Raw genomic sequence first — 27981 nt, 5'->3', positions numbered from 1 at the left:
AAAACATGCCTGTGATAATAAAGTTGGCTTAACCTTTTATTGGAACGGAAAAAAGAGAACTGCAACGGAGGTCACTGAAGTTATTGTGCTTAAAATAATAATAATAATAATAATAATAATAATAATGTAACAATAAGAAGGAGTCTTTGCGTACATATATATACAGAAGCATGCGGTGGGGCAGGTATGTGTATATACATACCCATCCACCTGTGGAGGAGAGATTCGTCTGAACTGAATTGCTTTTATTTTATTTTATTTTATTCCTTTGTCTAATCTATATGCCCCCGCTTCTTCTGGTGGACTCAGGACGTATCAACTCGCCAAGCTTCTCTTCTCAAGCTAGAATTCCTGGGCGCTAAAGTACGATCTGTACGAAACGCACCAGGTGCAAAAAAAAAAGCGAAGCCGACCGCTTTGAGTTACGTTGCTGAAATGTCGAAAGCGAAGTCACTTGATTGCGTGCTGACCATTCCTACCGATAAGGCCTCCGCGGGTGGTGTTTCCTCAGTGGCCTCCAACTTCACCCCGTTCCTCCACTCCCCGCCACCCTCAAGACGGGCCGAGGGCGCTGTGATGGCCGTAAAACCATCTGGATTGTAGCCTACGGACACCTCTCTGAACTGGTTCACTTTCAGGCCGCCCGGTCTCCTGTGGATCAGCTGGTGCTTGTACAAGCTGGACGTGTAGCTAAATTTCCGTCCGCAGTCCAAGCAGATGTAAGGCTTCTCTCCCGTGTGGATCCGGTCATGCCTTACCAAATCCGCCTTGTCCCGAAAACCTTTGATGCAGATAAAGCACCAGTATCTCTTCAGCCCTCGGCGGCTGATGGTTTTCCTGGCCTTTTTGCCTTCCTGGTTTGTGCCGGGGGCAGCTTCGGGATACGGATCCATCAATGGCTGCTGCCCCAGGCTGCTGGCAAAGGGGCCGACACTATTCTCGGGGAATGTTGGGTTAGGCCAGGCCCAAGAAGGAGTTGCCCCATCCTGGTGGCTATTTTCCTGGTTCCTGTCCTGTTCTTGGTCTCCTGCAGTAAGAAAAGAAGTCGAGAGACCCAAATTCAGACTTGGATGGAGGAAATATTGGATTATAAACTTGAGATGAAACCAGAAATGTACTTATTAGGAGTAATTAGAGGCAAACATAGTAAAGAAAATTATTATTTAATAAATCGTATACTCACAGCTGCAAGATTAGCATTTGCACAAGTATGGAAGCAAGAAAAGACCCCAAACGAAGAAATGGTGATTAAAAAAATATTAGACTGCGCCAAATTTAGCAAATTAACATATGAGATACAAAACCAACAAAATAAGGACTATTACAGAGTGTGGGAGAAATTATACAACTGGGTGGAAATTAAAAAAAATACATAGTAAATAGAATTGTTAAAAATAAACTTTTTATGCATATCAATTGTAAATGTTTAATGTTGTTTGTATGGTGTTTAAATGTTTGTATGTTAAATAAAATCAAAATTTTTTAAAAAAAAGAAAAAAGAAGAAAAGAAGTCGAAATATACCAGCCAATGAAAGAGCAGATCCTCCACCCACTTAAGCCACCCAAACCATTCAGACAAGCTCATAAAGTAGTCAAGAACGTAGGTCAAATCAGATGTCTTGAACAACACTGTGAAGAAGTTTCAACAACTGCTACAACATGAGAACAAGGTAATAATATAGTATATAATACAATGTAATGAGCGCTGGTGGCGCAGAGGTTAGAATGCAGGCTAAATAATAATACTAATAATACTAATACTAATAATACTAATACTCTATGTTTCTAAGGTTGTTGAGAAGGTGGTGGTGCTCCAACTCCAGCAGTCCTTGGAAGAAGCCGATTATCTAAGCCCTCAACAGTCAGGATTCAGGCCCGGCTACAGCACGGAAACTGCTTTGTTCGCATTGATGGATGATCTCTGGCGGGCTCGGGACAGGGGTTTATCCTCTGTCCTGGTGCTTCTCGGCCTCTCAGCAGCTTTTGATACCATCGACCATGGTATCCTTCTGCGCCGGCTGGAGGGGTTGGGAGAGGGTCGTACTGCTTTGCAGCGGTTCTCCTACCTCTCTGGTCGGTCGCAGTCGGTGTTAGTGGGGGGTCAGAGGTCGACCTCTAGGTCTCTCCCTTGTGGGGTGCCTCAGGGGTCGGGTCCTCTCCTCCCTGCTATTTAATATCTACATGAAACCACTGGGTGAGATCATCCAAGAGCATGGGGTGAGGTATCATGAGTATGCTGATGATACTCAGCTGTACATCTCCACCCCATGCCCAGTCAACGAAGCAGTGGAAGTGATGTGCCAGTGCCTGGAGGCTGTGGTGTCAACTCAACCCTAATAAGACGGAGTGTCTGTGGGTTTTGCCTCCCAAGGACAATTCTATCTGTCCGTGCATCACCCTGGAGGGGGGGGGAATTATTGACCTCCTCAGAGAGGGTCCGCAACTTGGGCGTCCTCCTCGATCCACAACTCACATTAGAGAAATATCTCCAAGGTCCCTTCCCAACCAGTTACTCTCATCCAATGAACCAATTATGTACCATTAGTTCAGGACTAAGGAATATCTCTTTGGTTGTCTTGGCAATAGCAATCTCATCAAAGACAATGCGCTGCTTTGATAAAAGATATACCTAATTGCTGAAAAGGAACGGAACATTTTGAAGATGACATAAATATTTTAAAAAGAGTGTATGCTTTTCCCAAAAAAGAAGAAGAGAGGATTAAATATGGCCTCTGTGGTATTGTGATCACCATGACCAATAGACTGATCTTGCTGAGTACATGGAATATTGCTTTTATTGTCATATCAAGATCACAGTAAGGATAATTATAATTAATGTTCAGTTTCAGCCCAGGCTGGTTTTAGAAATAAAGAGAAAATGTTCATAGATAAGTGAATGGACTAGATCTAACATTTCTCTCTCTTTCTATGACATCTGTCTGTCTGTCTGTCTGTCTATCTATCTATCATCACCTATCTATCTATCTATCTATCTATCTATCTATCTATCTATCTATCTATCTATCTATCTATCTATCTATCTATCTATCTATCTAATCTATCATCTATCTATCTATCTAATCTATCATCTATCTATCTATCTATCTATCTAATCTATCATCTATCTATCTATCTATCTATGTATCTAATCTATCATCTATCTATCTATCTATCTATCTAATCTATCATCTATCTATCTATCTATCTATCTATCTATCTAATCTATCATCTATCTATCTATCTATCTATCTATCTATCTAATCTATCATCTATCTATCTATCTAATCTATCATCTATCTATCTATCTATCTATCTAATCTATCATCTATCTATCTATCTATCTATCTATCTATCTAATCTATCATCTATCTATCTATCTAATCTATCATCTATCTATCTATCTATCTATCTATCTATCTAATCTATCTATCTATCTAATCTATCATCTATCTATCTATCTATCTATCTATCTATCTATCTATCTAATCTATCTATCTATCTATCTAATCTATCATCTATCTATCTATCTAATCTATCATCTATCTATCTATCTAATCTATCATCTATCTATCTATCTATCTATCTAATCTATCTAATCTATCTATCTATCTAATCGATCATCTATCTATCTATCTATCTATCTATCTAATCTATCATCTATCTATCTATCTATCTATCTATCTATCTAATCTATCTATCTATCTATCTATCTATCTATCTAATCTATCATCTATCTATCTATCTATCTAATCTATCATCTATCTATCTATCTATCTATCTATCTAATCTATCATCTATCTATCTATCTAATCTATCATCTATCTATCTATCATCTATCTATCTATCTATCTAATCTATCATCTATCTATCTATCTATCTATCTAATCTATCATCTATCTATCTATCTATCTATCTATCTATCTAATCTATCATCTATCTATCTATCTATCTATCTAATCTATCATCTATCTATCTATCTATCTATCTATCTATCTATCTATCAAGGCAAATCTCTCGTAAGCATCTCTCGCTTAGTTTCATGGGAGAAGAGGTGAACCCCTGAAGGGTTTTCCCTATCTCTTACGCTTTCCTCCATACCTTCGTAGGTTTCGCCTTTGAGGTGTTTCCTCTTGTGTCGGTTGAGGGCCGGCTTTTGGGTGAAACTCTGCCCGCACTCAAGGCAGCTGTAAGGCCTCTCTCCCGTATGGACCGTCTGGTGACGAAGGACCTGAGAAACATCCCGGAAACTCTTCCCACAGGCCAAGCACTCTGGACGCTTACGGCTACCAATGTCAGTCCTGGCGGGTTTCATAATTGAGATGAAACCTGTTTGGAGAAATAATAATAATAATAATAATAATTTAATTAATAATAATTTTTTATTAGATAAGACGGAGTGGCTGTGGGTTTTGCCTCCCAAGGACAATTCCATCTGTCTGTCCATCACCCTGGGGGGGGGGAATCACTGACCCCCTCAGAGAGGGTCCGCAACTTGGGCGTCCTCCTCGATCCACAGCTTACATTAGAGAAGCATCTTTCAGTTGTGGCAAGGGGGGCGTTTGCCCAGGTTCGCCTGGTGCACCAGTTGCGGCCCTATTTGGACCGGGAGTCACTGCTCACAGTCACTCATGCCCTCATCACCTCGAGGTTCGACTACTGTAATGCTCTCTACAGGGGGCTACCTTTGAAGAGTGTTTGGAAACTCCAGATCGTGCAGAATGCAGCCGCGAAAGCAATCATGGGCTTCCCTAGGTATGCCCATGTTACACCAACACTCCGCAGTCTGCATTGGTTGCCAATCGGTTTCCGGTCACAATTCAAAGTGTTGGTTATGACCTATAAAGCCCTCCATGGCATCAGACCAGAATACCTCCGGGACCGCCTTCTGCCGCACTAATCCCAGCGACCAGTTAGGTCCCACAGAGTTGGCCTTCTCCGGCTCCCGTCGACGAAACAATGTCGTCTGGCGGGGCCCAGGGGAAGAGCCTTCTCTGTGGCGGCACCGACCCTCTGGAATCAACTCCCCCCCCAAAGATTAGGATTGCCCCCACCCTCCTTGCCTTTCTCAAACTCCTTAAAAGCTACCTCTGCCGTCAGGCATGGGGAAATTGATTCTCCCAGGTCGTCCGTTTTATGCAAGGTTTGTACGAGATGTATGATTGTTTTTTATATTAAGGGTTTTAAATTGTTTTAACCATTGGATTTGTACTGTTTTGTTGTTGTGAGCCACTCCGAGTCTCCGGAGAGGGGCAGCATGCAAATCTAATAAATAATAATAATAATAATAATAATTAGATTTGTATGCCGCCCCTCTCCAGAGACTCGAGGCAGCTCACAACAACAATAATAATATAACAATGTGACAAATCTAATATTTAAAAAAAGCATCAAAAAACCCATCATTTAAAAACCATGCAACACAAACATACCATACATAAAACTATATAAGCCTGGAGGAGATGTCTCAGTTCCCCCATGCCTGGCGATACAGGTGGGTCTTAAGTAATTTGCGAAAGACAAGGAGGGTGGGGGCAGTTCTAATCTCTGGGGGGACTTGATTCCAGAGGGCCGGGGCACCACAGAGAAGGCTCTTCCCCTGGGGCCTGCCATACGACATTTTTTAATTCGACAGGATCCGGAGAAGGCCAACTCTGTGGGAAAACAGAAAACAAAAACCCATAAGAATACAGATAGTCCTCAACTTATGACATGGGTGTCAAACACAAGGCCTATGGGCTGAAGTGGTCAGATCTGGCCTGTGGGGCCATCCTAGTGGCCTCCTCACATTGATTCTGTCAGGTTTACCCAGTGCTGTTGTGGCCCGCCAGCAAACCATGTAGTGGATCCCATTCGAGAAGAGACCGACTTGGTGATGCGCCAGCAACCTGTGCAGCTGGCACCCGAGTCGGACAGTGAGGAGGCTGGACTGGACTCGGTGCCAGAGGCAGAGGTTCAGCCAGGACCTTCGGAACCTCCAGCACCTCTTGGCAGTGATGAGAAAAAGGAGGAGGAGCCTCTTCTTAATGCACGAGCACGCAGAGCTGCCAAGAGACAGGAGTGATTACTCCAGAGGAGGTCTCCTCAGGAGTAAGAAAAAAAAGCAGAGGGGGCAGAATCTCTGCAGGAAACAACGTTTGAAACTCATGTGTTCTCATGTGCCTCATGTCTGGACAATCTGCTCTTCCACTGATCAATTGTTCTAACCCTCAGGAAATTTCTCCTTAGTTCTATGTTGCTTCTCTCCTTGATTACTTCACTTGCCACCGTTGTTTAGTGATTCATAGCATCTAACACGGTTATTAAGTTGAATCTGACTTTTTTTCAGTGTTGTAACTTTGAACAGTCACTAAAGGAACTGTTTTAAATCGAGGACTACCTGTAAGGGAATCTGGTTTCCTCATTGCCTTTGCTTGTCAAAAAGGTCACAAAAAAAGGATCACATAAACCCAGGACCTTCCAACCATCATAAATATGAGTCCGTATATAGCCTAATCAATGCAAGGTGATTTAAATTTGGAACAGCTTAAAAGGTGTATTAGTTAATAGCGCATTAGTATAATATAAGTATAATAAGTTTCCGGTCACAATTCAAAGTGTTGGTTATGACCTATAAAGCCTTTCATGGCACTGGACCACATTATCTCAGGGACCGCCTTCTTCTGCACGAATCCCAGCGACCAGTTAGGTCCCACAGAGTGGGCCTTCTCCGGGTCTCGTCAACTAAACAATGCTGCTTGGCGGGACCCAAGGGAAGAGCCTTCTCTGTGGCGGCCCTGTCCCTCTGGAATCAACTCCCCCCAGAGATTAGAATTGCCCCCACCCTCCTTGCCTTTCGTAAGCTTCTTAAAACCCACCTCTGCCGCCAGGCATGGGGGAATTGAGATTCCCTTTCCCCCTAGGCCTTTACAATTTTATGCATGGTATGTCTGTATGTATGTTTGGTTTTTTATATTAATGGGTTTTTAATCGTTTTTAGTATTGGATTATTATTGTACGCTGTTTTATGATTTCTGTTAGCCGCCCCGAGTCTTCGGAGAGGGGCGGCATATAAATCCAATAAATAAATAAATAAATAAAATATTATACTAATATAATATTAGTATAATATAAGAAACTGGAGCAGCAACTAAAAGGTGTATTAGTTAATAGCGCATGAGTATAATATAAGTATAATAAGTATAATATTATACTAATATAATATTAGTATAAGAAACTGGAGCAGCAACTAAAAGGTGTATTAGTTAATAGCGCATTAGTATAATACAAGTATAATAAGTATAATATTATACTAATATACTGTAATATTAGTATAATACAGTATATGAAACTGGAGCAGCTATTTTTTTGTCCAGATGTCAAAAGTAAAGGAGGCAGCATTGGATCTGTGTACCGTAACCTTGAAATTGATTTATTGTGAAGCAATTTGATTTTGTTGGTATTTTATATTGTGTTGTGATTGGAGAGAAAAAAAAAATTCTTTTCTGGATTTTGATCATGCGACCATGAAGGATGCTGTAAGGGCCGAGTTGCGTAGAAAAAACCGTTCATAAGACCCTTTTCAGTTCCGTTGTGACTTCAAACGGTCACAAAACGAACGGCCGTAAGTCGAGGACTACCTGTACAGCCTGTGAAAGAAACTCAAGATTGCCCCATCTTGAGCCTCTTTGGTGCAGGAGGAAGAAAAGGGGGAGAAACACGGTTTAAGGCTTTCGATACGCTGTTCGTGCAGCTTAGATCAGGGTTTCTCAACCTTGGCAACTCACTTCACAACCGACAGAAATTTCGGGCTCAATCGTGGTCTTAAGTTGAGGACTCCCTGGAGTCAATTCAGCCAACCCTCCAATATTCCCCCTACAGCAGGGGTGTCAAACTCGATTTCATTGAGGGCCACATCAGGGTTGTGTTTGATCTTGGGGCGGGGGGCAGAGGCGATGGTGGGTGTGGTCAGGGTGGGTGTGGCCAGCTCGACGTCACTCGCGCCAGGGGGGCACTTCGGGTGGCCCTAGCGCTCTGCCAGCGAAAATGGGCTCCCGGGTTCTGTTTTCAGCTGCGACAGCCTCCTGCAACCCTCCACCAGTGAAAAATGGAGCTTGTGGCCCTCCCGAGCTCAATTTTTGCTGGCAGAGGGACCGCACAGGCTGGCCCTTCGCTGTTTCCAACAGATCTGAGTTTGGACACCCCTGCCGTACAGCCTTTGAGATATAACAGCACGGAGAGCCTTCCTCGTACCTGATTCACTTTGGATTTCCAAATGTTTCCGCAGATGCCGGTTAAGCGCTGGTTTCTGGGTGAAGCTCTGTCCACATTTGAAGCAGGCGTAGGGTTTCTCTCCTGTGTGGACGGTTTGGTGCCGGAGCACGTGCGAAAGATCCCGGAAAGTTTTCCCGCATTCCGGACACTCGGGACGCTTCCTCCCCGGATGGGAATTCTGGTGGTTCTGAAGCTGCAAGGCGTCTTGGAAACTTTCGCCGCATTCGAGGCACCAGTGTCCATGTTCCTCCAGGCGGACCACCGTCTCGTAGACCCCCTCGCTGCAAAGACGCGCTCCGTCCGCTTTCTGGATCAGTTCCATTGGGTCCTCCAGCATTAGACCGTCCCTGCTCTCGAGGGATCCCGGTTGCGCCATTAAGGAACCAAACAACCCGGGAAGGTCAGGGTCCCCTGGCTGTGAAACCCTCAGGGGAGTTCTACTCAAGGCGGGGCCACCTGTTGAAACAGCACAAACATCCAGATGTTGAGCTTCCTCTAGACCAGGGATGTCAAACTGGATGTCTTGGAGGGCCGGATAAAGCATTATAGTTGTCCTCACGGGCTGGCTGATGTGTGTATGTGAAGACAGGATTGATGGCCTCCTCTAGCATCCTGTCAGCCAAAATGGGGCACAGGGGCCTGCTCCCTGTTTTGACCAACAAGGTCCCGTCGACTAAACAATGTCGTCTGGCGGGTCCCAGGGGAAGAGCCTTCTCTGTGGCAGCCCCGACACTCTGGAACCAGCTCCCCCCAGAGATTAGAAATGCCCCCACCCTCCTTGCCTTCCATAAACTCCTTAAAACTCACCTCTGCCATCAGGCATGGGGGAATTGAGGCATTCCCCCCCCTCTCCCCTGGGCCTATACAATTTATGTATGGTATGTCTGTGTGTATGTCTGGTTTAATAATGGGGTTTTTAAATGTTTTTTTTTAAAATTTATTAGATTTGTTGTGAATTGTTCTATTGTATGTTGTGAGCCGCCCCGAGTCTATGGAGAGGGGCGGCATACAAAAAATAAAATAAAATAAAATAATAAAATAAAATAAATAAAATAAAATAAAATAAAATAAAATAAATAAAATAATAAAATAAAATAATAAAATAAAATAATAAAATAATAAAATAAAATAATAAAATAAAATAATAAAATAAAATAATAAAATAAAATAAATAAGGTGTTATAGGAGGCCGTTGAGGCCTAAAACAGGATGCACAGGTACCACCCGTGGCCTCCATACACCCCGTTTTTGCTAGCAGAGGCACTGCAGCCTTTGCTATTTTCAGGCTGGCCCTGTAGGCCGGATCCAAGCAACCCATGGACTGAATGTGGATGAAGGCCTTGAATTTGACACCCCTGCTCTAGACCAAGAAGAAGGAACAATAGTGGAATTGGATGTTGGTACTTCAGATTGGGGGGGGGGGCTCTACCCTTTCCACCCCTCCGTTTTCAAGAGAGACAGCCTAGATTCAACTATTACTCGCTTATTATTACTATTAGCTTACTCCTAAAGCAGTGATGGCGAACCTTTTGTCAGGCCGAAGCCATCTTTTGAGTTGGAGACTTTGGCCTGCAAGAGCAATCATGGGTTTTCATAGATATGCCCATGTCTTGTCAACACTCCGCAGTCTGCATTGGTTGCCGATCAGTTTCCGGTCACAATTCAAATTGTTGGTCATGACTTATAAAGCCCTACAGGGCATCGGACCAGAATACCTTCGGGACCGTCTTCTGCCGCACGAATCCCAGCGGCCGATCAGGTCCCACAGAGTTGGCCTTCTCTGGGTCCCGTCGACCAATGCCGTCTGGCGGGACCCAGGGGAACAGCCTTCTCTGTGGCGGCCCCGACCCTCTGGAACCAGCTCCCCCCAGAGATTAGGACTGCCCCCACCCTCCTTGCCTTTCGCAAGCTGTTGAAAACCCACCTATGTCACCATGCATGGGGAAGTTGATCCCAGCTATTACGGTTTATGTATGGTTTGATTGAGTTGTATGATTATTTTAATTATAAGGGTATAATTAAATATATTATATTTTAATTTAAGTCTCCGGAGAGGGGCGGCATACAAATCCAATAAATATTATTATTATTATTATTATTATTATTATTATTAATAATAATAATAATAATAATAATAATAATAATAATAAAAATTGTTTTTAATATTGGATTTGTACACTGTTTATTATTGTTGTGAGCCACTCCAAGTCTTCCGAGAGGGGCGGCATACAAATTTAATAAATTATTAATTATTATTATTATAAGTAGGAAAAGTACTGTGGGAATTGGGGAGGGGTGGTTGCATGAGAGGGGAAGAGCCTTCTCTGTGGCGGCCCCGACCCTCTGGAATTAACTCCCCCCGGAGATTAGGACTGCCCCCACCCTCCTTGCCTTTTGCAAACTCCTCAAAACCCACCTGTGTCGTCAGGCATGGGGAAATTGAGTCCCCTGGGCTGTTTCCGCTTTATGTATGGTCTGTATGAGATGAATGATTGTTTTTATATTAGGGGTTTTAAAATTGTTTTTAACTATTGGATTTGTACTATGTTCTGTTGTTGTGAGCTGCTCCGAGTCTCCGGAGAGGGGCGGCATACAAATCTAATAAATAAATAAAAAAATAAAATACTAGCCACAACAAATTCTTTCCAGAGATTAAGGGCATCTTTTGTTTAGCACCAGCTGAAGGATAGTTCCTCATGTTGTGGTGACCTCCAACCATAAGTCTAGCGCCAGTTCTCCCAACAGAGCTTTAAGCTGATTGGCAGGAAGGTCAGTGGGATACCCCCCACTGTAAACACCTGATTGGTCCAATTGTAAAAATATGTTCCAAGGCACCAGAACAGAAGCTTTAGTTCCTAACACCATGGGAAATTTGTCTTTTCTAAAGGTCTTAGGCGACCCCTATGAAATGGTCGTTCGACCCCTAAAGGGGTCCCGACCCACAGGTTGAGAACCACTGCTCTAGGTCCTACCAAGTGACATTGTCTAGTTGACGGGACCTGGAGACCTGGTTTAATGGGCGTTCAAAGTGTATTTATTTTTTGTTTGTTTGTTTTGTCAAGTGTGTATTGGTGTACAGTATTTCATTTTGTTGTGAGTCACTCTGTGTCTGAGGAAAAGGGCGACATAGAAATCTAATTAATGAATAATTAATAAGATCAATAAAATAAGTAGTCCTCATTTAACGACTGATCACGAAGTGGCTGTCCCAAGTTACAATGGACTTCTCCAGACCTAAGAGATAATCCTCATTTATGACCACAACCAAGCCCAAAATTTCGGTTGCTAAGCAAGGCCGTTGTTAAGTGAGTTTTGCTCAATTCTTTCCACCGTTGTTAAGTGAATCACTAGGGTTGAGAAGTTAGCAACTGGGTTGCTATGCGGATCTGGCTTCCCCATTTAATCTGCTGGTCGGAAGGTTGCAAAAGGGACTTCGCGACCGTCATAAATAGTTGCCAAGTGTCTCGACTGTAGATCACGTAACCATGGCGATTCTGCAACGGTCGTAAGTATGAAAAACAATTACGTCACTTTTTTTCAGTGCTATTGTAAACAATCGCCAAATGAATTGGCATAAACCCAAGCACTATCTGTATTCAATATGGATAAATACAGATCGTATAGGTGATCCTCAAGTTATGACCACAATTAAGCCCAAACTTTATGTTGTTAAGTGAAAAACTGTTTTAGTATTGGATTGTCGCATGTTGTTTTTACCACTGTTGTTAGCCGCCCCGAGTCTACGGAGAGGGGCGGCATACAAATCCAATAAATAAAAAAATAAAAAAAATAAAATGTGTTAAGTGAGTTTTTTTCTGCCACCCCCCTTACAACCATCAGGACCACCTCCTACCACACAGTTCCCAGTGACCGACAGAAGCCCATAGGGTCCTGTTGGCTAAGCAATGTTGATTGGCGGGACCTTGGGGGAGGGCCTTCTCTGTGGCGGCACCGGCTCTCTGGAACCATCTATATCCTGAGATCCATACCGGCCCCACCCTACTGTCCTTCCAGAAAGCCTTAAAGGATTGGACCTGCCGGCAGGCCCGGGGCCGTTGATCGGGTGGTTTATAGAGGGAAAGATTAGAAGTAACATGAGAAAATATTATTTAACTGAAAGAGTAGTAGATGCTTGGAACAAACTTCCAGCAGACGTGGTTGGTAAGTCCACAGTAACTGAATTTAAACATGCCTGAGATAAACATAGATCCATCGTAAGATAAAATACAGGAAATAGTGTAAGGCCAGGCTAGATGGACCACGAGGTCTTTTTCTGCCGTCAATCTTCTATGTTTCTATGTCAGTGCTTCCCAACCTTGGCAACTTGAAGATATCTGGACTTCAACTCCCAGAATTCCCCAGCCAGCATTCGCTGGCTGGGGAATTCTGGGAGTTGAAGTCCAAACATCTTCATGTTGCCAAGGTTGGGAAACACTGTTCTATGTTTCTATGTTTATCCTCTGGATCCAGCCACAAAAGAGATGTATGATTTTATGAACCGGGTTTTAAATTATTGTTTTTAAACTGTTTTTGATGTTGATTTCTGCTCTAAGCCGCCCAGAGTCCCTCGGGAGTTGAGCGACATACAAATTTAATTAATAATAAATAAATAATAAATAAACCATTCTTGCCACTGTTGTTAAGTCAATCACTGCAGCGGTTAAATTAGTAACATGGTTGTTAAGTGAACCTGGCTTCCTCACTGAATGTGGCTTGTCAGAAGGTTGCAAAAAGGGATCACGTGACACCCCTCCCCCCTCCGGGACAATGCAACCGTCGTAAATGTGAGTCAGTTGCCAAGGGTCGGAATGCAGATAACGCGACTATGGCGATGCTGCGACGGTCATAAGTGTGAACAACAGTAATAAGTCCATTTTTTTCACCGCTATTGTAACTTTGATAGAAACATAGAAGATTGACGGCAGAAAAAGACCTCATGGTCCATCTAGTCTGCCCTTATACTATTTCCTGTATTTTATCTTAGGATGGATCTATGTTTATCCCAGGCTTGTTTAAATTCAGTTACAGTACTGTGGATTTACCAACCACGTCTGCTGGAAGTTTGTTCCAAGCTTCTACTACTCTTTCAGTGAAATAATATTGTCTCACGTTGCTTTTGATCTTTCCCCCAACTAACTTCAGATTGTGCCCCCTTGTTCTTGTGTTCACTTTCCTATTAAAAACACTTCCCTCCTGGACCTTATTTAACCCTTTAACATATTTAAATATTTTGATCATGTCCCCCCTTTTCCTTCTGTCCTCCAGACTATACAGATTGAGTTCATTAAGTCTTTCCTGATACGTTTTATGCTTAAGACTTTCCACCATTCTTGTAGCCTGTCTTTGGACCCGTTCACTTTTGTCAATATCTTTTTGTAGGTGAGGTCTCCAGAACTGAACACACTACAGTGTTCCCTCAATTTTCACGGGTTCGAACTTTGCGAAAAGTCTATACCACGGTTTTTCAAAAATATTAATTAAAAACTATTTCGCTGTGTTCCCCCCTATACCACGGTTTTTCCTGCCCGATGACATAATATGTCATTGCCAAACATTCGTCCACCTTTAATAAATATTTTTTAATAAATTTTAATAAATAAACATGGTGAGTAATAATCTAAATGGTTGCTAAGGGAATGGGAAATCTCAATTTACGAGTTTAAGGGAAGGCTTGTGATACTTTCCATAGCCAAAAATAGTGTATTTACTTCCGCATCTCTACTTCGCGGAAATTCGACTTTCACGGGCGGTCTCGGAACCCAACCCCCGCGAAAAGTGAGGGAACACTGTACTCCAAATGTGGTCTCACCAGGAACTCTATACACCGGGATCACAATCTCCCTCTTCCTGCTTGTTATACCTCTAGCTATGCAGCCAAGCATCCTACTTGCTTTTCCTACCGCCTGACTGCACTGTTCACCCATTTTGGTCACTAAATGAACTGTTGTGATTTGAAGGACTGCCTGCATTCAATGAGGATCAATACCAGTTGTACACTTCCAGCCCGCAATCAACATCTAACGCTCTCTCCTCTCCCTCTACTACCATGAGTTACCTACCGGCTGAGCTGGGAGCCTGACTGTCCTTCAGTTCGGCTTCTCCGCATAGGAAGCTGTTAGATCCAGAGGCTGCTAAGGACCCTTCATCATCTGAGGGGACCATCACCACTGCTGTGCACGGGTTCAACACCTAAAAGAGAACAGGACAGAATAACAGAGTTGGAAGAGAACCCTGGAGGTCTTCTGGAATATCCCTAGTGCCCTTACATGCAAAAGTAAGAATATAGCCCTTCATGGCACCGGACCAGAATATCTCCGGGACCGCCTTCTGCCGCACGAATCCCAGCGACCAGTTAGGTCCTACAGAGTTGGCCTTCTCCGGGTCCCGTCAACTAAACAATGTCGTTTGGCGGGACCCAGGGGAAGAGCCTTCTCTGCGGTGGCCCCGACCCTTTGGAACCAACTCCCCCCAGATATCAGAGTTGCCCCCACCCTCCTAGCCTAACGTAAGCTCCTTAAAACCCACCTCTGTCGTCAGGCATGGGGAAATTGACATTTTCCTTCCCCCTAGGCTTATAAAATTTATGTATGGTATGCTAGTATGTATGATTGGTTCCTAAATTGGGGTTTTTAAAATTAACTTAAATATTAGATTTCTTTACATAGTATTATTATTGCTGTGAGCCGCCCCGAGTCTGCAGAGAGGGGCGACATACAAATCTGATTAATAAATAAAATAAATAATAAATAAAATAGTAGAGGCCCTTACAGGAGCAGCTCTGGCACAGCTGGTTAAGACACCAACTAGAGGAGAGAATATTCTAGATTTAGTTTTTACGAATGGGAATCAGGTTTCAGAGGTTAGGATGGAAGAAAACGTAGGTTGCAGTGACCACCTATGTTTGTGGTTTGATGTAAAAACTGAATTTGAGCAATCCTATACTACAACCAAAGTACAGTGATACCTCATCTTACAAACGCCTCGTCATACAAACTTTTCGAGATACAAACCCGGGATTTAAGATTTTTTTGCCTCTTCTTACAAACTATTTTCACCTTACAAACCCACCACCGCCACTGGGATGCCCTGCCTCTGGACTTTCGTTGCCAGCGAAGCACCCGTTTTTGTGCTGCTGGGATTCCCCTGAGGCTCCTGTCCATGGGAAACCCCACCTCCGGACTTCCATGTTTTTGTGATGCTGCAGGGGAATCCCAGCATCGCAAAAACGGGCACTTCGCTGGCACCGGAAGTCTGGAGGTGAGGTTTCCCAGCGAGGGGAGCCTCAGTGAAATCGCAGCATCGCAAAAACACAGAGGTCCAGAGGTGGGGTTTCAAGGACTTTGGTGTTTTTGCGATGCTGCAATTTCACTGATGCTCCCTTTGCTGGGAAACCCCACCTCCAGTCTTCCATTGCCAGCAAAGCGCTTGTTTTTGAAATGCTGGGATTCCCCTGCTGGGATTCCCCTGCAGCATCGCAAAAACACAGAAGTCTGGAGGTGGGGTTTGCCATGGAGGGGAACCTCAGGGTAATCCCAGCAGTGCAAAAACGGGCACTTCGGCTGGCAAAAGGGGTGAATTTTGGGCTTGCACGCATTAATCGCTTTTCCATTGATTCCTATGGGAAACGTTGTTTCGTCTTACAAACTTTTCACCTTAAGAACCTCATCCCGGAACCAATTAAGTTTGTAAGACAAGGTATCACTGTATTGGATTTTAGAAAAACAAATTTTAATGCAATGGGGGAATATTTAAATAATGAATTAAAGGGGAGGGAGGAGCAAGCGCCCAGTGGACTGTATTAAAAAAGGCCATCTTAAAAACCACTGGACTGTATGTAAGGCAAATAACTAAAGGTAAAAGGAAGAAGAAACCGCTATGGTTTAGTAATGAAGTAAGGGCTATAGTCAATGAAAAAAAGTTTGCCTATAGGAGGTATAAAGAGTCCGGAAGTATAGCTGACAGAGAGATGTATAAAATGAGACAGAAGGAGGCGAAACAGATAATATAATATAAAGCCCCAAAAGAGAAAGAAATTGCCAAATCTGTAAAGAAGGGGGATAAAACCCTCTTCAGATACAGTATATTAGTGATAGGAAGAAGAAAAACTACAGCATCTCAAAGCTTAGTGTTGGGAATAATACATACATTGATGGGAAAAAGGAGATTGCTTACCATTTGAATAGCTACAATCTGAGGTTAGTTGCGGGAAAGATTAGAAATAACATCAGAAAATATTATTTTACTGAAAGAGTAGTAGATGCTTGGAACAAATTTCCAGCACACGTGGTTAGTAAATCCACAGTAACTGAATTTAAACATGCCTGGGATAAACATATATCCATTGTAAGATAAAATACAGGAAATAGTATAAAGGCAGACTAGATGGACCATGAGGTCTTTTTCTGCCATCAATCTTCTATGTTTTCATGTTTCTATCAAAGTTACAATAGCAGTGAAATAACTGGACTTATCACAGGTGAGATTTCAGTGATTTTTTTCAGGCATTTTTTTTGCTTCTATGAATAGAATAGAATAGAATAGAATAGAATAGAATAGAAAATACAATAGAATAGAATATAGAGTGGAGTGGAGTGGAGTGGAGTAGAGTAGAGTAGAGTAGAATAGAATAGAATAGAATAGAATTCTTTCTTGGCCAAGTGTGATTGGACACACAAGGAATTTGTCTTGGTGCAGATGCTCTCAGTGTACATAAAAGAAAAAAATACATTTGTCAAGAATCATATGGTACAACACTTAACGATTGTCATAGGGGTCAAATAAGCAATGAAGAAACAATCAATATTAATAAAAATCTCAGGATACAAGCAACAAGTTACAGTCCTAGGTGGGAGGGAAAGGATGATAGGAATGATGAGAAAAAACTAGTAGAAATAGAAGTGCAGACTTAGTAAAAAGTTTGACAGGGTTGAGGGAATTATTTGTGCATGCGAGGAAGGAAAGAAATTGGCGGAAATCACCAAAAAAATAAAAAAATAAATAATAATAATAATAATAATAATAATAATAATAAGACCTATAAAGCCCTTCATGGCACTGGGCCAGAATATCTGCGAGACCGCCTTCTGCCGCACGAATCCCAGCGGCCGATAAGGTCCCACAGAGTTGGCCTTCTCCGGGTCCCGTCGACTAAACAATGTCGGCTGGCGGGTCCCAGGGGAAGAGCCTTCTCTGTGGCGGCCCCAACCCTCTGGAGCAGCTCCCCCCAGAGATTAGGATTGCCCCCACCCTCCTTGCCTTTCGTAAACTCCTTAAAACCCACCTCTGCCGTCAGGCATGGGGGAACTGAGATATCTCCCCTTGCCTATGCAGTTTTATGTATGGTATGTTGTATGTATGATTTTTTAAACAATGGGTTTTTTTAGACTTTTAATGTTAGATTTATTATTATAGACTTTTAATATTAGATTTGTCATTGTATACTGTTTTTAGCACTGTTGTGAGCCGCCCCCAGGTCTGCGGAGAGGGGCGGCATACAAATCTAATAAAATAATAATAATAATAATAATAATAATAATTATTATTATTATTATTATTATTATTATTATTATTATTATTTATTAGATTTGTATGCCGCCCCTCTCCGAGGACTCAGAGCGGCTCGGAGAAACCTCGCGCATGTGAGCCTCCTTGTGCAAGACTTTGTTTCTGCATGTATGCACAGAAGCCGAATCTCGTGCCGAACGCATACATGCCCATGCTCGCCACCAGAACTGGACTGGTAGCACCGGCAGTGGGCAGTCCCTCGCTGGGTGGGTTCTGACTCACCTCACTGCCGGTTCGTTTCCTCACATACCACAGTGCGACAAGCGCAGAAGCAAAAAACAAGATGGCGCCCTCGTAGAGAGTTGGTTTAGGAGCATGTACAGCCGGCCATTGCTGCCAGTTTGGTGAGCGAGGGGAAATTCCCGCTCCCGGTTCTATAGAACCGGTCCAAAGCGGCAGGAACCCACCTCTGTCGGTGATCGACAATTCCTCAAAATGTGTAGGCCAATGTTACATACAAACATAGAAACATAGAAGACTGACGGCAGAAAAAGACCTCATGGTCCATCTAGTCTGCCCTTATACTATTTCCTGTATTTTATCTTACAATGGATATATGTTTTATCCCAGGCATGTTTAAATTCAGTTACTGTGGATTTACCAACCACGTCTGCTGGAAGTTTGTTCCAAGGATCTACTACTCTTTCAGTAAAATAATATTTTCTCATGTTGCTTTTGATCTTTCCCCCAACTAACTTCAGATTGTGCCCCCTTGTTCTTGTGTTCACTTTCCTATTAAAAACACTTCCCTCCTGGACCTTATTTAACCCTTTGACATATTTAAATGTTTCTATCATGTCCCCACTTTTCCTTCTGTCCTCCAGACTATACAGATTGAGTTCATTAAGTCTTTCCTGATACGTTTTATGCTTAAGACCTTCCACCATTCTTGTAGCCCGTCTTTGGACCCGTTCAATTTTGTCAATATCTTTTTGTAGGTGAGGTCTCCAGAACTGAACACACAGTATTCCAAATGGGGTCTCACCAGCGCTCTATATAGCGGGATCACAATCTCCCTCTTCCTGCTTGTTATACCTCTAGCTATGCAGCCAAGCATCCTACTTGCTTTTCCTACTGCCCGACCACACTGCTCACCCATTTTGAGACTGTCAGAAATCACTACCCCTAAATCCTTCTCTTCTGAAGTTTTTGCTAACACAGAACTGCCAATGCAATACTCAGATTGAGGATTCCTTTTCCCCAAGTGCATTATTTTACATTTGGAAACATGAAACTGCAGTTTCCATTGCTTTGACCATTTATCTAGTAAACCTAAATCATTTACCATATTACAGGAATATCAACCCTATTGCACACTTTAGGGTCATCGGCAAATAGGCAAACCTTCCCTACCAAATACCTTAATCTCTTGTTTCCGACTTCTGAGGAACACTTCCGCGAGACTGACTGCCTGGGAGCAAGTCTGTGGACAACGTTCCCTGACCCAGCCCTGCATCTCTGGAGGTAGGATGGCCAGGAACTGCTCCAGGATCACCAGTTCCAGGATCTGCTCTTTGGAACGCTTCTCTGGCATCAGCCACTGGCAGCAAAATTTCCGGAGTCTCTTGCAAATTTCTTGAGGTTCTTCGGCCTCCTGGTAACTGTACTGCCTAAAATGTTGGCGCTGAGCCTCGGTCAAGAGGGCCTCTTGGTCCACCAGTATGTCCTTCACCGGCCTGTTTTCGTCAACCTCTGGACCGTAAAGTATCCGAGGAGATAACTCTCCATTGTTGACCATCAAGAACTGAGGAACGCTTTCCCCATTCGACCACTGGCCGATGTTGGGGACGGACTCGCAGGAGTCCCAGGGAAAAGGTTTTGACTGGTGTGGAACCCCATACCCAGAAGGGAGAACCTGGACCGTCTTCACGACTTCCTGCCACTGGGTCTCCCAGCGTTGAGCCAAACCTTCTTCCGATCCTTGGATCCTGTTTTGGGGAGGCATCCAGCCTAGGAATTCTCCTATGTTCCCAACCTGAATGACCCGAGGGACCATCTGTTCCCCGTCAGCTTCTAAGGACCTCGCTTGGGCTTCCTCCTCAGATTTCCTGGCAGGGTTCATGCCATGCCCCAGAACATTCTGGAAGGAGAGAAAGGCGGGTCCTCCAGCGCCCAGTTCAGTAGCCATTTTGGCAGCTAAAGTCTCACAGAAGGCAACATCCACATATACTGGAGGAAAGGCCCCCCTTGAGGCTGACGGGAGCTTTTCAAAGCTGCAATGCGAGGATTTCCAAGCCAAAGAAGCTCATGAACAACCGTAGCCGCTTCTCTGAAAGACAGCCTTAAAAATAAAGATAAACGAAGAACCAGACAGATCTCCGGATGAGGCCCACGAACGTTGGAAGATTTCAGTCAAAAAATTCAGCAACATTTCAGATCAGCCGACAGAATTTTCTTCCTTGAAGAGGCGGACGTCCAATTCTAAAAGAGAGAACGTACTTTAAAATGTTGGAATAAAACTCTGATCTTCCCCCCATATTTTAAGTACTTATTAATCAACTTTATCTAACCGCCCATCTCATGTGAGCTGAGTGAACTGTGGCACTATTTTTTTTTTCTGAGTTGAGGAAAATTCAACAGCATGCAGACTTTTTCAATAATTTCATTAGCTTCTAATCAACATAGTATTCTACGAAGTCGTGTTAATTTCTTTTGTCTTCAACTAACAGAACTATCAACTATTTTTAAAAAAATTGGTGTGAGTACCTGGATTAAAATGGCATTATGGTTTAACAATTTACAATCTCAATTGAGCCCAACCTTTAAATTTTTTTAAATTAAGTTTACATACATTTAAAAGAAACATTACACAATCAATAATTATAGATAATAACAATAATAACATAATTAAATGAATGGATCCATCTAGACCAAAATGTTTTTTTGCCAGGTAGATACATAAAAAATAATATGAGAATAATTTTAAACATTCTAGAATATTATGAATCTCACCCAGAGAAGTCCATGGCGCTAATATTTCTAGATGCCCAGAAGGCCTTTGACAACTTGAATTGGGGAATTTTTGATTAATCAATTAAGGCAAATGAAATTTGGAGAAAAATACATTAAAATGATTAGTACAATTTATTGAAATCAATTATAGAATTATCATGGAGAGATCACCGAAAGCTTTCAAATTGCAAAAGGAGTATGTCAGAGATGTCCATTGTCCCCCCGCTTTTTATTTTTTATTTAGAGATATTATTGAAACAAATAAATTGAGCTCAACATTTATGTTGCTAACCAAGACCATTGCTGAGTGAGTTTTGCCCCATTTTACGACATTTCTTGCCACAGTTGTTAAGTGAATAATGCGGTTGTTAAGAGAATCTGGATTCACCATGGAAGGTCGCAAAACATCACCTGAATCCCAAGACACTGTAACAGTCATAAATGTGAGTTTGCCAAGCATCACAATTTTGATCATGTGGCCTTGGGATGATGCAATGGTTATAAGTGTGAAAAAAATGGTCATAATTCACTTTCCCAGCACTGTTTGTAACTTCTAACGGTCACTAAATAAATGGGTGTAATTTGAGGACTGTCTGTATTTTATTTTTTCCTTCTCTTTTTCTCTTGTTTAATTCAACTGCAAAATCTTATGGAACGAACTACCTTTCTGATGTAATTATGCATTTACGATCCCAACAATGAATTAAATGGGATTTGTCCCAACTAAATGAACTTGAAATTTTTAAAAGTTATCTTTTTAATTCTCTTGATTCTTCCAGAATTTCAAGATAACCTATAATGTGTCCCTTCTCAGCTGCTTTTCCCTAAAACTATCCTCTAGACTCTAGAGCAGTGTTTCCCAACCTTGGCAACTTGAAGATATCTGGACTTCAACTCCCAGAATTCCCCAGCCAGCATTTGCTGGCTAGGGAATTCTGGGAGTTGAAGTCCAAATATCTTCAAGTTGCCAAGGTCGGGAAACACTGCTTTAGAGTAGATTAGATCCAAAAGGAACAGCTCTTTGAAATCTGAGCTGAGCCTGTTTTGAGTCCAACAATTTGAACATTTAATTTTTAAAATTAAAAATTTTAAGGATTGTTTTTATGTATGAAAAATTGGATTGTTTACTACTGTCTCTTTTTTAAATGCTGTGAGCCGTCCCAAGGGGTGGAATACAAATCCAATTAAACTTAAAATTTGAAACATCTTGAGAAACAAATATAATCCTTCCTGTTTAGGCTCTTCGATTTAAGATGTACCAGCAAAATATTGGTCCTCTTAAAGGTTTTTTAAAAAAAACTACCGAAGATTTTAAAGATATCTTAGGAGGTAAAACAATATTTTCAAAAAAAAAATCAATTTCACTTCATATTGGGATTGTTTCCACTAGAAAAAGTGGATCACAATGTTTCTAAAATAAATAAATCGGGGCCTAGAAGGCATCCTTAAAACATAATATTTGTAGATACCTCAATTCCAACATACCTTGGCAGACTTAACAATAGACTCAATTCACTGCCACTTTAAATGTATATTAATCGGCCCACATTAAAATTTCACTGCGTCCAGCTCCCAAAGACTCACCACCTCCAGTATGCACTATTACTACAATAGAATGGCACAAACACAACAAAATAAACAAATAAATGAGATTCGACTACTGTAATGCTCTCTACATGGGGCTACCTTTGAAAAGTGTTCGGAAACTTCAGATCGTGCATAATACAGCTGCGAGAGCAGTCATGGGCTTCCCAAGGTATGCGAGTCTGCGGAGAGGGGCGGCATACAAATCCAATAAATAAATAAAATAAATAAATGCCCATGTTACACCAACACTCCGCAGTCTGCATTGGTTGCCGATCAATTACCGGTCACAATTCAAAGTGTTGGTTATGACCTATAAAGCCCTTCATGGCATCGGACCAGAATATCTCCGAGACCGCCTTCTGCTGCACGAATCCCAGCGACCGATTAGGTCCCACAGAGTGGGCCTTCTCTGGGTCCCGTCAACTAAACAATGTCATTTGGCGGGCACCATGGGAAGAGCCTTCTCTGTGGCGGCCCCGACTCTCTGGAACCAGCTCCCCCCAGAGATTAGAATTGCCCCCACCATCCTTACCTTTCGTAAACTCCTCAAAACCCACCTTTGTTGTCAGGCATGGGGGAACTGTGATATCTCCCCCGGGCCTATACAATTTATGTATGGTATGTTTGTATGTATGACTGCTTAATAATGGAATTTTTAAAATATTTTAAATTGTAAATTATTAGATTTGTTATGAACTGTTTTATTGTGTTGTGAGCCGCCCCAAGTCTACGGAGAGGGGCGGCATACAAATCTAATAAATAAATAAATAAATAAATAAATAAATAAATAAATAATACATTATACTGTAAATTCTTCTCCTTGTCGACTTATTTGGATATAACTTTCTAAGTCTCTGCTTTTCCAAATGCTAGGAACAAATTCTGAAGCACCCTTAGCTCCCATCACTGCAACTGAGCTGGAGTTATAAGGAAGGGAAGTTATAAAAAGTGTTTCAAGTTCCCCTTGCCGGGGTCTTCACATTGTGGGTTGTCCTTGTCTTGCCGTCCGAGAGCACACGGCATCCAAATTCACATCACTGCAAAGAGAAAACGCTAAAGCTTTCTAAAAGGGGAGGCAACCCTCGGGCAGCAGGAAGAAAGAAAATCCTGCTTTTTAAAAGCAAAACAAAACACTTGGAGAAAGTGGAAAATAAAAGGTTCCCCAGGAGAGGTACAAAATGTATGTAAGCAGCTGCACAAAGGAGAAGGGTGCAAGACAGCACGAGGACCACAAGTGAGGAAGACTCCACTCTGCAAAATCCCAATTTTGCACTCTTTGCGTGATTCTCACCTGCGCATTAATGCTTCACACATCCCACAACCGGGCAGTTCCCCTGGCGTAGATGGGAAGCGGGTTGGCGGGAGCCTCTTGGTTGCTCTTCTGATAGTTTCCTACAAGGCAGGCGCTGGTGGGCGCAGGAAGAGGCCTTGCTAAATCGGATGCCTGCCCACCCATCCTCCAACCCCAAGGTTACTCCAGCCTCTCTAGGAAGTAGGAGTGGCTGCGGTGTAACCCTTTAGTGTGCTGCTTTCGGAGGAGCGTGGAGGGAGCTGGCAGGATGGCCCCTTGCTGACGGGCACAGGGAGAACATTTTGACTAGGGGACTTTTCTTTAAAAAAAAAAAGGGTGTGTGTGTATCAAGACAAGTCTACACAAGGCCTGGGGACAATAGAGACCCGCACAATTAGCATTGCTAGCACAGCTGGAGAAGAGGATTCCCTTGGCCTGGACAATCAAGGGGAGATTGGACTGCCATTTGTCCGAAATGGTGTAGGGACTCCTGCTTGAGCAGGGGGGTGGACTAGATGACCCACAAGGTCCCTTCCAACTCCAATAAATAAATAAATAGGTAAGTAAGTAAGTCAGTAAGTAAGTAACTAAGTAGGTAGGTAGGTAAGTAAGTAAGTAAGTAAGTAAGTAAGTAAGTAAGTAAGTAAGTAAGTATTCAATTCAATTTATTAGATTTGTATGCCGCCCCTCTCCGAAGACTCGGGGCGGCTCACAACAATAAAAACAATATTCCAGCGAAAACAAATCTAATATTAAAAAGCACATAAAACCCTACCATATTTAAAAAAGCAAACAACATCTACATACCCAAACATAAATATAAAAAAAAAGCCTGGGGGAAAGCTGTCTCAACTCCCCCATGCCTGGTGGTATAGATGGGTCTTGAGTAATTTACGAAAGACAAGGAGAGTGGGGGCAGTTCTAATCTCTGGGGGGAGTTGATTCCAGAGGGCCCGGGCTGCCACAGAGAAGGCTCTTCCCCTGGGGCCCGCCAAACGACATTGTTTGGTCGACGGGACCCGGAGAAGGCCAACTCTGTGGGACCTTATCGGTCGCTGGGATTCGTGCGGTAGCAGGCAGTTCCGGAGGTACTGTGGTCCAATGCCATGCAGGGCTTTAAAGGTCATAACCAATACTTTGAATTGTGACCGGAAACTGATCGGCAGCCAATGCAGGCCACGGAGTAAGTAAGTAAGTAAGTAAGTAAGTAAGTAAGTAAGTAAGTAAGTAAGTAAGTAAGTAAGTAAGTAAGTAAGTAAGTAAGTAAGTAAGTAAATCAGAAGGGAAGAGCTTTTATAATTTCCCAAGCATCTCTTAGCCGGATCAACATCAGTACGAATATGGCAACGCCTTCTAATTTCAGGGTTTCCCAATCCTGGCAACTTTAAAAGGCAGGTGGGCTTAAAACTTCCAGAATTACCGGTCCGGCCTGCTCTACAAGAGTCGGCTTTTTTCTCGGGGTGGTTCGCCCTTTCAATTGAATTATTCTGTCTTTGAATTAACGCTCTCCAGAGAACAACTAGTCTAGTTTAGTTTAGAATAGATTTGGAAGATTAAAAAAAAAAGAAAAGAAAACACAGAATATTTTCAAACTTGGGATTTGATTTATCCATGGATGGATAAAAAAGGAGTAGAAATTAGGAACGTAATAATAATAATTATTATGTAAATGAATTAACTCAGACAGTATGCTGTTCATTAAGCACATACTGTGTGTAAAGAGAAAATGAATGAATGAATGAATGAATGAATAAATAGGGATAAAAAAGAATAGAGTTGGATGGGACCCTAAAGGTCTTCTAGTCCAACCCCCCCTCCCCCCTGCTCAGGCAGGCAATCCTATACCATTTCAAACAATGGTTATCTAACATCTTCTTTAAAAGATCCAGTCTTGGAGCATTCACAACTTCTGGAGGGGAATTGTTCCACTGATTAATTGTTCTGTCAGGAAATTTCTCCTTAGTTCTAAGTTGCTTCTCTCCTTGATTAATTTCCACCCATTGCTTCTTGTTCTACCTTCAGGTGCTTTGGAGAATAGTTTTCCCTCTTCTTTATGGCAACCTGAGATATGGAATACTGCTATCATATCTCCCCTAGTCCTTCTTTTCATTAAACTACACATACCCAGTTCCTGCAACCGTTCTTCATATGTTTTATCTTCTAGTCCACTAATCATCTTTGCTGCTCTTCTCTGCACTCTTTCTAGAGTCTCAACATCTTTTTTACATCGTGGTGACCATAACTGGTTGCTGTATTCCAAGTGTGGCCTTACCAAGACATTATAAAGTGGTATTAACACTTCACCTAATCTTGTTCTATCTCTGTTTCTGCAGCCTAAACTGTGTTGGGTTTTTTGGCAGCTGCAGCACACTGCTGGCTCATATTTAAATGAATTTAAAATGTATCACAAATATTATTGTAGAGTGCTGTACTGCAGGCCACTGAAGCTGACTGTAGATCTGAAGGTCAGCGGTTCAAATCTCATCACCAGCTCAAGGTTGACTCAGCCTTCCATCCTTCCGAGGTGGGTAAAATGAGGACACGGATTGTGGGGGCAATAGCCTAGCTCTGTTAAAAAGTGCTATTGCTAACATGTTGTAAGCCGCCCTGAGTCTAAGGAGAAGGGCGGCATAAAAATTGAATGAACGAATGAATGAATGAATAAACAAATAAATAAAATTATTATTAAATATTATTGTGTTGCTGCCAGCATCTTAGGTATCAATTAGTATCTTCTTAAAATGTTTCACTGGTGCTATTGCAAGGAGCTGCAATTTCTTGCTGTGCTTTATAAAATTCTTGGACATGGTACCAAGTGCCCTGATGGCAATGGCTATCACTGTTACATGTTTCATCCATAACCATTTAGTTCCCAGGGCCAGATCACGATATTTCATGATTTTCCCCAGTTCTTTTTCTTTGACCCTGGTGTCTCCTGGTACAGCAATATCGATAAACTCTATGCTTCGGACCTCGATGGCCATATCTGGCGTGTTGTGTTCCAATTGATGATCCGTCTGTATTCGAAAATCCCACAAGATCTTTATCATCTCATTTTTGGCAACTTTTTCCACTTTATGTTCCCATAGAAACACAGAAGGTTGACAGCAGAAAAAGACCTCATGGTCCATCTAGTCTGCCCTTATACTATTTCCTGCCCTTATATTATTCCCATGCCTTTTCAGATACAGCTAGGGCATATTTTTTACATAATGACCAGCAGATTATTATTATTATTATTATTATTATTATTATTATTATTAATTAGATTTATATGCCGCCCCTCTCCGGAGACTCGAAGCAGCTCACAACAACGAAACAGTACAAATCCAATGGTTAAAACAATTTAAAACCCTTAATATAAAAAACAATCATACATCTCATACAAACCATGGGTAAAGTGGAAAGGGCCCAGGGGAAACAATTTCCCCATGCCTGAGGGCAGAGGTGGGTTTTAAGGAGTTTGCGAAAGGCAAGGAGGGTGGGGGCAATCCTAATCTCTGGGGGGGAGTTGATTCCAGAGGGTTGGGGCCGCCACAGAGAAGGCTCTTCCCCTGGGTCCCGCCAGACAACATTGTTTTGTCGTGGTTATTATTTTACTTATTTACTACCCATCTCCCGTAGCACACGGCTATTGTGTAGCTTCATCCCTCAACACATTTTTTTTTATTTTGTATGATTTATTTTGGTTTTTTATTTTGTATCAAGATTGTATTATACTCCTTCATTTTTAACTGTTCTCCCCCTCCAAAGTCACAGGTGAAATAGGAGGTTAAATAAATTAAATTAACAAACACATTTACCCAGCCTAGAATTGCTTCTTCCTCCTCCAAAATATAGGGGAGAGAGAAACAGATTGGCAATCCAAGATTGCATTCCTAACATTAAGATTGCAACTCCCAACTAAACACTCCTAAGTAAGGGTCAGTTTGTGCGGGACAGAACTTACGGTTACATTTCTCACACTGACTCCATTGCAACTTTCTAGTTTCCAGATCAAGCAGCAAATGGCAGGATCTTTGAACATGTGCAGAGTATTTCCTTGACACGACAAGGCTGAAGCACAGCTGAACCTCGCTGCTTCTTTTTAGCAGCACTCCGGTCTCCAATCTGGGAGCTTTCTGCTCATTGAAAACCCCTCCAGGGAAAGAATTCTGCACTTTGACAGATGAGGAAAGGAAAAAAAAACAACAACGACGCGAGCGATCACTTTAAGCGCCAGCTCGCGAGCCGAAAATACTTACAGCGGGCAGCAAGGCTCCAAGGGTTAAACCAACCGCACCGCGATGCCTAGAGAGGGCCGGAACCACAAAGGAGCATGGTGGAATGACAATAAT

The 27981-nt window shown here is 42.4% G+C and overlaps 1 protein-coding gene across 4 annotated transcripts; it reads right to left on the bottom strand.

Moving 5' to 3' along the window:
* Positions 1-23: 23 nt before the first annotated feature.
* LOC139159810 (zinc finger and SCAN domain-containing protein 22-like) lies at positions 24-27981 on the bottom strand. Of its 4 annotated transcripts, none has more exons than XM_070737207.1 (6): positions 27889-27981; positions 19175-20235; positions 14310-14439; positions 8230-8706; positions 4099-4326; positions 24-1027 (listed from the first exon to the last, which is right to left on the bottom strand). In XM_070737207.1, exons 2-6 carry the CDS (start codon positions 19940-19942, stop codon positions 423-425), a joined length of 2208 nt encoding a protein of 735 aa, XP_070593308.1. In that variant the 5' UTR covers positions 19943-20235; positions 27889-27981; the 3' UTR covers positions 24-422. The 4 variants fall into 4 exon arrangements, with proteins under 4 accessions (XP_070593308.1, XP_070593310.1, XP_070593309.1 ...); XM_070737209.1 differs by having other exon boundaries at positions 27594-27932; XM_070737208.1 differs by lacking the exon at positions 27889-27981 and adding an exon at positions 23645-23849.

The sequence above is a fragment of the Erythrolamprus reginae genome, chromosome 2, assembly GCF_031021105.1.
Source record: "Erythrolamprus reginae isolate rEryReg1 chromosome 2, rEryReg1.hap1, whole genome shotgun sequence".
NCBI lineage: Eukaryota > Metazoa > Chordata > Lepidosauria > Squamata > Dipsadidae > Erythrolamprus > Erythrolamprus reginae.
The sequence above is the reverse complement of the archived record's forward strand: the minus strand, read 5'-3'. Positions and strand labels throughout refer to the sequence as shown.

Bases quoted from the DNA above. Each gene is read 5' to 3' on its own strand.
- LOC139159810 (XM_070737207.1), bottom strand. From the start codon at position 19,942: ATGGCTACTGAACTGGGCGCTGGAGGACCCGCCTTTCTCTCCTTCCAG. The intron at 8,707-14,309 runs GTAGGTAACTCA...CTGTTTCAACAG, and splicing joins TCAGGCTCCCAGCTCAGCCG to GTGGCCCCGCCTTGAGTAGA. The intron at 4,327-8,229 runs GTACGAGGAAGG...TTCTCCAAACAG, and splicing joins GGAAATCCAAAGTGAATCAG to GTTTCATCTCAATTATGAAA.